The sequence below is a fragment of the Pocillopora verrucosa genome, chromosome 3, assembly GCF_036669915.1.
Source record: "Pocillopora verrucosa isolate sample1 chromosome 3, ASM3666991v2, whole genome shotgun sequence".
In the NCBI taxonomy this organism is placed as follows: domain Eukaryota; kingdom Metazoa; phylum Cnidaria; class Anthozoa; order Scleractinia; family Pocilloporidae; genus Pocillopora; species Pocillopora verrucosa.
Window position 1 is genome coordinate 25,029,250 of NC_089314.1, and position 11,470 is coordinate 25,040,719.

The 11,470-nt window shown below is 40.2% G+C and overlaps 1 protein-coding gene across 1 annotated transcript in view; it reads left to right on the forward strand.

The window, feature by feature from the left end:
• LOC131787894 (dynein axonemal heavy chain 5) overlaps nucleotides 1–11,470 on the forward strand; it is a 61,545-nt gene that overhangs the window by 16,860 nt on the left and 33,215 nt on the right. The window contains 21 exon segments of the mRNA XM_059104968.2: nucleotides 555–795; nucleotides 1,159–1,358; nucleotides 1,764–1,917; nucleotides 2,009–2,172; nucleotides 2,315–2,417; nucleotides 2,734–2,838; nucleotides 3,130–3,291; nucleotides 3,890–4,114; nucleotides 4,900–5,152; nucleotides 5,525–5,623; nucleotides 6,044–6,214; nucleotides 6,338–6,505; nucleotides 6,508–6,548; nucleotides 7,060–7,194; nucleotides 7,817–7,978; nucleotides 8,315–8,402; nucleotides 8,405–8,473; nucleotides 8,476–8,559; nucleotides 9,050–9,184; nucleotides 9,187–9,290; nucleotides 9,487–9,627. Of these exon segments, the coding sequence (XP_058960951.2) occupies nucleotides 555–795; nucleotides 1,159–1,358; nucleotides 1,764–1,917; nucleotides 2,009–2,172; nucleotides 2,315–2,417; nucleotides 2,734–2,838; nucleotides 3,130–3,291; nucleotides 3,890–4,114; nucleotides 4,900–5,152; nucleotides 5,525–5,623; nucleotides 6,044–6,214; nucleotides 6,338–6,505; nucleotides 6,508–6,548; nucleotides 7,060–7,194; nucleotides 7,817–7,978; nucleotides 8,315–8,402; nucleotides 8,405–8,473; nucleotides 8,476–8,559; nucleotides 9,050–9,184; nucleotides 9,187–9,290; nucleotides 9,487–9,627 (3,004 nt within the window).

Sequence of the window (11,470 nt, forward strand, 5' to 3'; positions counted from 1 at the left end):
AAAGGGATGTCTGGTTGTTTTATCATCACAAGTTACAACTTTTACTTGTCCTAGAGGATCTCAGGCACTAGGACTATTTGCAGGAAATAACTTATTAGCAGTGGGGATTTCAAGTGAGCCTGGATGTTTTTTTCTTGCTATAAAGAAACTACAATAGCAAATCACACCAGAGGGTTTTTTCGAAAACAAGCTGGCCTAGACGAAGGGCCTCAGTGGTGCGCTGAACTCTGAATCGGAAGAACTGAGTTCGAGCCCCGACAGGGGGTTATTATGTCGTGTTCTTAGACAAGACACTTAACTCTCACCCTCACAGTGCCTTTCTCTTAATCAGCGTACTGTCACGGAAAACTGACGAAATGCTGAGGGGTTATCTGCAATGCAGTCGCACCTCATCAAGATGGAAACACCTAGAGGCGCTTGATTGTAACGAAACCGGGATGAGCTGCCATGACATGGCCCGCTTTGCTTGTGCGCAGATTTTACCTTTACGGTGATCTTGAATTCCTGGAAAGCGTTAGTATTCAATGTAAACTCTGCATTTTCCTTTCCACTAGATGCCGTAAGCTCCCTCGAGCCCTGAAAGACTGGCAGGCCTTCCAGGATTTGAAGCAAACGATCGATGACTTCAATGAAAGCTGTCCGCTGCTGGAACTGATGGCGAACAAAGCCATGAAACAGAGGCATTGGGACAGGATAGCTGGACTGACAGGACACACATTTGACATGGAATCAGAAACATTCTCTCTGAGAAACATCATGGAGGCACCTCTGCTGAAGCACAAAGAGGATATTGAGGTGTGCACCCAATGGATTGTGTCATTTTCATTATTGTTTTCTTAATGTCCCCAGAGAGGTTTTATGGCACAGGCTAAAGATGGCTAAGCAGTCTGAAGCAATGGAAATTTTGTTCCATGAAGTGTCTTGCTATTTAACCTCTGCCGGTCAGATTTTGAACAAGGAGTGGACGTTTAAAATCTTCCAGTGTGAATGGCTCAACAAGAAAACTGTTCAGGGTTGAAAGGGAAATTCACCGCAGCAAGTTTTCTCTTACAAGCAGTTTTAAAAAATTCTCTTTTTCTATAAAGTGAACAGTTTTTCCTTGTCAAGGTCTTCTGTGTCTTAACTTAATCGTTTAAAATCGGTCTTCACTCTCTGCAGGATGTTTGCATCGCTGCAGTCAAAGAGAAAGACATAGAAGCCAAGCTTAAGTCAGTTGTTGCTGATTGGAGTACAAGGGAGCTGACTTTCGCAAATTTCAAGAATCGTGGCGAACTGTTGTTGCGGGGCGACAACACATCGGAGATTGTGGCGTTGATGGAGGACAGTCTTATGGTGTTAGGCTCTTTGATGAGTAACAGGTAAGAAAAATTCGTACAGCTTAATGGATGACGTGGGAGACTTGGTGGCCTTGATATTAGCCTGCTGTGTTTAGGATCGAAAAACATGTCATTGTGTCCAGGCTTGGCACTTTGTTCTCTCAGCGCCTCTCTCCATTCAGGAGTGTATATGAATACCGGCTTATTTGTTTGAGAAACTAGACGAAATGCTTAAGGGTAGCCTGTAATAGACGGTTTCGCTAATCAGGAAGCGTAGCAATTACTCCCGGTCGCTTTGAAACCGGAATAAGCTCTGGAAGCTATTGGGTCGGTTAAATTAAAGCGATAACTTGCGAAATGTGACGGCAAGTTAGGGCCAACAGCTATTACAATTAAAAATGTGTCAAATATGTGCATAAAATGACTCGTATAATTCTAAACACTTAGGTACAACGCTCCCTTCAAAAAGAATATCCAGAGCTGGGTACAGAAGCTTTCCAACACAACGGACATCATAGAGAACTGGCTAACGGTTCAAAACTTGTGGATTTATCTCGAGGCTGTTTTTGTTGGTGGAGATATTGCAAAACAGCTACCGAAGGTTTGTCTCCGTCTAGACAAGATGCTTTTCCAAGCTGCTCTCAATATTAGTCTATATAAACATATCTTTTTGGGTTTATTTTTTCTTTTAGGAAGCCAAGAGGTTTCAGAACATCGACAAACAGTGGGTGAAGATTATGACTCGCGCACATGAGAATGCCAATGTAGTGCAATGTTGTGTGGGGGACGAGACCCTGGGGCAGCTGTTGCCACATCTGCTAGAACAACTAGAACTTTGTCAGAAGTCGCTTAGTGGGTAGGTTGCGGTTCTCTACCTTATTGTCTTTCTTCTCAGTTGCAATGACGTTGTCTTCGCGTTATTGCGGAAAAACACAACTACATGATCGATATATGAATCTTATGTTTCCTTATAAACGTTTTTTTGTATTACTTTTTAGGTACTTGGAGAAGAAGCGTCTGGTCTTTCCAAGGTTTTTCTTCGTTTCTGATCCGGTCCTGTTGGAAATCCTTGGCCAAGCAAGTGATTCTCATACTATTCAGGTAAACATAATTTCTGCACAATAGAATATGTGGCTTCAACTGTAGTGCTGGTCTATGTTTGCTACATTTAGTACGCTTTTCACCGCTGAGGCCACTTTTACGATATCCAAAGCCCTTGTTTAAAATGAGGGTTTCATGAGAAAATTTAGAATTTGATCTCATTTTGAAATTAGGGACTTTTGGAATTTTGAAATTGCCTGTAAGTATTGATTTAGAGATAATATATCTACAACATAAGCCAATTTACTTTTTGACGATTCCAAACAGTTTTGTGTATAGACGTCGTTAAGTATTGTTACTGTGTTTCCGTTTCTAGGCTCACTTGTTAAACGTGTTCGATAACACCAAGAATGTTAAGTTCCACGAGAAGGATTATGATCGTATTCTGGCTGTTATCTCCTCCGAGGGAGAAACAATCGAGGTAAGAAATACATAATCAAAACTTTCGAGTTATGTTATCGCAGTATAATTTTTACTGATCATGCAATCTTCGAGAAACTGCCTCCAGTTTAGTAGGTAAAAGCAGTTGTTAGAGATCGTTTCGATTGAGCGTCGTAATTTTTAAATCCATTTAAATCCCAGAGAACAAACGACAAGCAATGTAAAGAAAAATATGCAAATATTTTCGACGCTCAATTAGAAATTGGTAAAAATTCAATGACAATAAAAGCTTTTTCGACTCCTAATTGAAATTTCTTTGTTGATGTTGTAGCTTGAGAAACCTGTTATGGCTCAAGGTAATGTTGAAGTTTGGCTGGGCACCCTGCTAGAAATGTCGCGCAAGTCAGTTCATCACGTGATCCGGACTGCGCACACCGCTGTACAAGATCAAGGTTTTAATCTTCTGGAGTTTCTCAATACGTTCCCAGCTCAGGTGCATTTGCTTTCCTCTTACTATTCTATATAATGAACTTGACCGATGATGGGAGTATGCCTATTGAATTATGATTATCCGGACAATATAGAGGAAAGAACAACTTGGGGTAAAGGATCGCAAATCTAGCGCAACACAAAACTGAGGAGGAAAACGAGGAAAAACGACTTACTAAATGGTGTTCGTATTTCTTCTGGCCGGAATTTCACTTGAGTAATGAGGAGTTTAAGCTTAGAGTTTCATTTCCAGATATGTATATATACCCAATAAGAACTTTGAAAACCATGCATACACTGTACTTTCCGATCTTATTGCGGGCTATTTAGGAGGATATTTCTCGACTATAACCCGTTCATTGCTGTAGGGAAAATGGTGTCTCCTTTCCTCTCTTTTCTATTCAATTCAATCGCCAGAATTGTATTTTTGACCATAAAAAAAACAAAAAAAAGTGCCTACTTGCTTTTTTGATCTGTCATCCACACTTCTTTCATCAGTCTGTTCATCTGTCAGTCCACCCGTCCCGTCCACATGTCAAGACATTATGTTTTAATTTTCTTACCAGTACAATCGCCTGAGCTATGTGGCCTTTTTTCCATAGGTCGGCTTGCTAGGAATTCAAATGATATGGACCCGAGACTCAACCGAGGCTTTGACAAACGCTAAGTACGACAAGAAGGTGATGCAGCAAACCAACACTGCATTCTTAGAACTGTTGAACGTGCTCATCGAGCAGACCACCAAAGAACTCACCAAAGTAGTCAGGACAAAGTTCGAGACATTGATTACCATTCATGTTCATCAGAGGGACATCTTCGATGATTTGGTGAGTGAATTGAAGACCTCAAGAATGAGTGGATTTATGAGACTTTCTTGATGCATTAAAATGTCCCCAATGAAAGATAAAAAAAATGATACTGTAACCGAGCGCTCTTTTCCTACAGTAGTTTTTTTCCGCTACTGAAGATTGGCGAGAATTAGCAGTTATTGAGTGAGTTTGAGCATGGTATCATGAATTATCAATGCCGAGGTCTCAGTTGTCTGCCTCAGCCTTCGGCTTCGGCAGATAACACAAACACGAAGTTTGATAATTCATGATATCATGCTATCAAGAATTGATATCATGATTTCATGCTATCAAGAATTGATATCATGATTTCATGATATCAAAAATTGTTTAATTATGCGTTTTTTAAACAATCTGCAAAAGACGACACTTCTCTCTGAGTTGGTAAAAGTTTGAGAATACTACACGGACAAGGGGCTTGGAAACTAGGCAGAATTTGACCTCGACATGATAACCCAATCCTTGGCACGGAGATTGGGTTATCATGCCAAGTTCACTCGCTATTGCTCTCAACCAATCAGAGTTTTCATAGTAAGTCTAATGTAAAATAGTCTGACTTATTCGTAAAAATGGCTATCAAACAGACAAATACTTCTATGTTTGAAGTGCTTTCCCCATAGATCTTTGCTGCTCTAAGCAAATTCCACTTATCGAAAACCGAAAAACTTTCAAAGAGAACTCAGATCGAGACGTCGCAAGTGGAGAGAGGGGCTTGGGGGAAGGCCACCGCATTCAACACTATTGTTTCTTGTTCTTTTTTACAGTGTCGTATGCACATTAAGTCTCCAACAGACTTTGAATGGCTGAAACAAATTCGCTTTTACTTCAACGAAGATACGGATAAATGTTTAGTCTCCATCACTGATGTAGACTTCATGTACCAGAACGAATTTCTCGGCTGCACAGAAAGACTTGTCATTACACCACTGACCGATCGCTGTTATATTACCTTGGCTCAAGCTCTTGCTATGTCAATGGGTGGTGCGCCGGCTGGACCGGCTGGAACTGGAAAAACAGGTTTGATATTACCCTATTGGAAATAAATTGGTGTACTTGACTTGACTTATTTGAGTGTGTTTACACACCTTGCCTCCCGGCAAGTGAGGCCGAGCAAGTCAAGGAAACAAGTAATCCAAATGAAAAAAAAAATTTTAAATCCTAAATTTAAAAAGGCAAACCAGTTGAGTATTTACAAGTGAGTCTTTGGACTCGGGTCGCACGTCCAACACTAAAACTACTCAGCTACCCTGCATCTGTAATATGATGTAAATTTTAGATTTGGTCTGCTGTGTTCATGGACAGAAGTCGATGCGGTGATTAACAGTCCTAGAGTAATATTAACTTGCAATTTACAACGTCTAATGTTTACCTAATTTACCTCTCGCGTAGAAACCACCAAAGACATGGGAAAAGCTCTCGGAAAGTACGTGGTTGTATTCAATTGCTCGGATCAGATGGATTACAGAGGTCTGGGGAGAATTTTCAAAGGTAAGGATAGATTAGATATGAAACGTTTTTAGTGTTTCTGTTAAGTGAATCATGGCTGGGACAATCAAGAATTTTCGTTGATGATCAAAGGTTTGTCATTACCACTATACCTTTTCATGCAACTCAGACGAAAAAGAGTAGTCTTTTCTCTATATTAATGTTAACAGTCAAAAACAAGCATATTGTTTAATTATGATAAGTGTAATCCCTTAACTAACACGGAAAAATCCTCAAGTAATGCTGGATGAGTCGGGTTATGAGAACAGAAACCATGCCGGGTTCAGGCTGCTTTCTCGATGTAACACCAAGTTCTCCTAACTTATCTTCAAAGAATGTATAACACTGCGAGGAGATAATTTCTCATCAGATCTAGGGATGCAAGTTGTTAAAAAACAGCTAAATTCCTGTGGTTTGTTTCAGGACTGGCCCAGTCAGGCAGCTGGGGCTGTTTCGATGAGTTCAACCGTATTGACCTCCCAGTGTTATCAGTGGCTGCACAACAGATCTACATCGTACTTATGTGCAAGAAAGAGAGAAAGAAGCAGTTCATATTCTCTGATGGCGATGTGGTCGATATGAACCCAGAATTCGGTAATTTGCCTCGATGATTTTCGCTCCATTCTTACAGATGGGTGCACATCTCCACTTTTAGAGGTATTATGAAAAATCTTGTGATGTGTTTGATCAACTAACGTATTTGTCATTAATTTTCAGGAATTTTCTTGACTATGAACCCTGGTTACGCTGGGAGGCAGGAACTCCCTGAGAACCTGAAAATCCAATTCCGCACAGTGGCTATGATGGTGCCGGACCGACAGATCATCATTCGTGTAAAACTCGCCAGCTGTGGTTTTATCGACAATGTGACTCTGGCCAGGAAATTTTCACTTTGTACAAACTGTGCGAAGAGCAACTCTCTAAACAGGTTAGTAACGTGAAAAAAAACTTTTAAATTGAATATTTCTAACGATTTTTGTTGTATTTTGTTTGTTGTATATGACGTAAAACTAAAACAACTTTCATCCTCACCACATTTATAGTAGCAAGTTTTCCTTATTATCATCATCATCATTATCATTTTACAAAAACCACGATAATCTTACAGCAGTAATTTTTAGGGTCTTGTCTATGATCAGTTCAAACTGAAGTGGCTATAAAATACATGGAATTTACAAGACCTTTCCCCATAGGTGATGTTTTCTGAACACTGTATGTAGAAGTGGAATTATATGACATCTTTTTACTTGGCTTGTGCCCTTGTCAGAAAAAGTGCCCCTGTCTGGAAAAGTGCCCTTGTCAAGAAAAGTACTCTTGTCAGGAAAAGCACCCTTATCAGAATAGTGCCCTTGGCAGGAAAGAAAACCCACTGGTGTGAATGCGGCCTAAATGTCTATGATGGTGTCTTTCACTCAGTGCAATACCGTATTTTGTTCCAGGTTCATTATGACTTTGGCTTGAGGAACATTTTGTCTGTTTTGAGAACCCTTGGCGCAGCTAAGCGGTTGAGTGTTGGAGACAGCGAGAACACAATTGTGATGAGAGTACTGAGGGATATGAACCTTTCTAAACTAGTAAGTTTTTAATGGCTGTAGTCGGGTCGTTAAATGTGACGTAAGCCTTTCCTACAATCTCTGAAAAAAACGTTGGAATACGGTTCTCAAGTTGGAGCCATCACTCTCTTCCTCTTTACAATGGTGATTTGTAATGTCAAAATGAATTCTTTGTATTTTAGCTTTTGTTTTCCAATATTCTAGTGAGGAGAAAGCGGATTCTTTCATGATCAGTTCTCAGTACCTTAGTTGATAGTACATCCCAACACGAGATCTTGTCACAAATGTGTATTCAAAAATATTATTCCTTCTTGTAGTTTCTGATTTTTTTGTATTTTTGCTTGTTTGTTTCATGAAGAAATTGTCCTCCTTGAAAGAGATTTTTGACACCCGTCGTATAAGTAAGATAAAAAATTTAACTTTTTTTGCGCCGAACGAAATTACTTTTACAACGAAAAGGACCATACAATGTTGGCTCCGGATGGAATATAAACCAAAAAGGAAAAGAATGGGAAAGATTCAAAATAAATAAAATTAAGGTACACTGAATAAAGCTTTAATTTGTAAAATTCCTTAACCGGCGTATCTTAGTGTAATTGAAACTGTTTTTTCTTTCAACTTAATGTGATCTTTTTCTTTCCAGATCGACGAAGACGAGCCTCTCTTCCTTAGTCTTATCAACGATCTCTTCCCTGGCATTGTGTTAGACAAAGCTGGTTACCCAGAGTTAGAACAAGCCATTGCAAATCAAGTGGAAGAGGCTGGACTCATCAACCATCCATCTTGGAGACTCAAACTTATCCAAGTAGGAATTTTTCTTAAACGCGTGAGGTAGTGTCGATTGGCACGCCTTTAACATGTATAGACGTGAGAAAATTGACAAACTCGCCCTTTCCAAACAGCTTGCATCACTAAAAAAGCTTTCCTGGTAGAAACTTGGAAGAGGTAAAGAAAAGCAAAGCACAGCAAGCTGAACGCGGAAAGGACACTTTAATTGCTTTATTTTAATCCTTTAATTTGGGAATTTTGCGATGAACCAGTTTTTTTACCAGTGGGCCGTTTTCAGGCACAGCGAACGTGGAAAACAACTGTCTTGAACAGATGAATGAGAAAATTGACATGTTGTTGATATCTCTTGCAGTTATTTGAGACCCAGCGGGTGCGCCACGGAATGATGGTCCTGGGACCAAGTGGAGCTGGGAAAACTGCGTGTATCCACGTGTTGATGAAGCGATGACTGACACTGGCACGCCCCACAGGGAAATGAGAATGAACCCCAAGGCTATTACAGCTCCTCAGATGTTGGGCGGCTAGATGTTGCCACAAATGACTGGACAGATGGAATATTCTCTACCTTATGGAGAAAGACTCTTCGTGCTAAGAAAGGTGTCTGTGAGCTGTCAAAAGAATTAACCAGTTATCCCTAGTTTTTAGCTGTGAAGTTCTTAGTTGAAAATTGGGACACTCATTCCCAATAGGGTCACAGTAAGATTTCCCTTTCCATAAGATTAATCATGCTCCAAAAGTAATGTCAATGTGCTCATGCCGATAGTTTCATAGCCGAAACCGAAATTCATTTGATGCTTTGAAAATGGTGAGTGGATCTTAGCCATGAATTCCTAAAGTGATACATTGCCTAGAGAAGCCTAAAAACTGAACAAGTCAAATTTTTCGTAACATGTTTTTATTGCAATTCACACTTTTAAACTGCGAAGATCATTCCGTCCCTTAATTTTTGTCACTTTTTTTGTTAGACTAGAAAGCAGAAAGTTGCGTTTGAGCTTGTCAACCTCAATGTCCAGCTCATCATAAAGAATTCCATTAGGAAATCCTTCTGCCACGTGTTAACTCAAACCTTTTGTTATGTTCACGCCAGGCGAGCGAATCTGGATCGTGTTAGACGGACCAGTAGATGCCATCTGGATTGAAAACCTAAACAGTGTACTGGACGATAACAAGACCTTGACTCTGGCAAATGGCGATCGCATTCCCATGTCACCTCAGTGCAAGATTATTTTGAGCCTCACAATATCGACAACGCATCACCAGCTACTGTGTCACGTAACGGTATGGTGTACATGAGCTCATCTGGGTTGGACTGGAGACCTTTGCTTCAGGTGAGGATTATGTGACCAAACATTTGCCAGTAGGTCGACATTTGATAGGATTGCGTGACGGGTCACTTGCCTGTAATGGGTCACATAACGAAGGGTAGAAGTTAAGGGGTTTCAGTCGTGCCACTTGTGACTTTTAAGTATCATTTTAGATTTTTAATTTTCATTTTTTATGTCTTGTTTGGTTTCTATTGCAAAGGCATGGCTTAACAAACGACCAGAACAAGAGGCGGAGGTCTTAAAGGGGTTGTTTGACAAATCATTTGACGAGATCTTGCGCCATGTGCAAGAAAATTGCGTCTTCAAGATGGATATTTTGGAGCACAATTACATTGTACAGGTGAGTGAACTCTTTACAAACACCAAATCTTGTTCAAGAACGGTTCGTACTTAACGTAAACTACAATCTGAAATTTAGCAAAGCGCCGTAGCCCATGATAAAGGGAGTGGATGCGATTGAAAAACTTTCTGTTGAACATTGCACTTCTTTCCTTCTCTTCATGTACATGTGCTTACGAGGGCATTCATATACAATTTCATTTTAGGCACTTCGAACCAAGCATAAAGAAAAACAATCGCTCTGGACTAAGGGCTACGCTCGAAACGTCAGCCTTAAAATCTTAACGGTGGCCAATTTAAGTTTTCAATTCAGTTGTTAACACTAAATTACCTGCTATACGCTCCCACCGACGCAGCACCACAGTTTCTTTAGAAACTTACCCCCTTTATTCATAAGAAAAACACCTAATTCTGTCCCACGTACCTTGCGACATTCAGTTGAAAATTGCTTCCTACACTTTCGATTCCTTATCATATTTGTTGGTTTTGATTGAATACTAGGCCATATACCCTACTCGAGGGGCTTATTCCCCGGAAAGAGGATGGTTCGCATGTGTCCGCATCTCATCTGGAGCGGCTGTACATCTTCTGTGTCATGTGGAGTGTGGGAGCTCTGTTGGAGCTTGACGATCGCGCGAAGATGGAGGAATTCGCCCGAACAAACTTTGAACTTGACTTACCTCCTATTGCCGAAGGATCACAGGACACCATTTTGAGTTTCTTGTGAGCGAAGGAGGTAACTGATTCATACCAAATTCGGATTTTACATCAAGAAGAAGCTGGAGAGGTTTTCAGTTACAATATTACTTAACACTTGTTTTTCCAATCGAGACAAACGACCAAAGAACAAAACAAACAAACAAACAAACAAAAAAACAAGACAAAACAAAACCAAAATGATGACCTACGTCTTTCCAGGTACTACAGACGATATGAATGCGTTGTTGTGGTTAGGTACTGTTTATCACTGAAATGAGTCAATGTGTCTCTTTCCACCATGGGATTCATTTCAATCGAATGCCACATAAAATGCAAAACACTCGCGGTGGAGTTGAGGTTTATCAATCGGTCATACCTACTCACGTTCGAAACTTTTCTAAAAATTTTCCCTAGGTGAGTGGGAACACTGAATACACGAGTGGAGGAGTACATTATCCAAAGGATCATAGCCCTGAGTTCTGTCTATTTGTTCCAAACGTGGATAAGGTGCGTACGATTACCTCATTCAGGTGGTGTCCAACCAGGGAACGGTTTGTACTTTTCTTATCGGTTTCTGTTTGTCCCTGTTTTTCCTTTTGTTTTGTACTGTTTTGTTTTGGTTTTTGATATGTTCTTCCTTTTGCACATGTTACCATTTACATTTCATTGAAGATAAATTCCCGGCAGTATATTTTGCTCAATTTTTTGGCACGTAGTTGGTGATAAGTGTTGTGAATCGATTTTCACTTAACTTGGCGCTGAAGTTTCGAAGTTAAATTATTAGCTTCTCTTTGCATCTTCTAGGCGGCTCTGTTAATTGGAGAGCAAGGTACAGCTAAGACAGTCATGATCAAAGGCAACATGGGTAAATATGATCCTGAGAGACATTTAAGCAAGAGCTTTAACTTCTCTTCGGCCTCCACTCCCTTGATGTTCCAAAGAACAATCGAGAGCTACGTGGACAAGCGAATGGGAAACACATATGGACCACCAGCTGGCAAGAAGATGCTGTGTTCATTGACGATGTTAACATGCCGATTATCAACGAATGGGGTGATAAGGTTTGTATATATTTCCAACGTATTTCCTCTATGATTGTTATCTCGTTGAGCGATCATAAATTATGAATCCCCTCACCGCAGAAA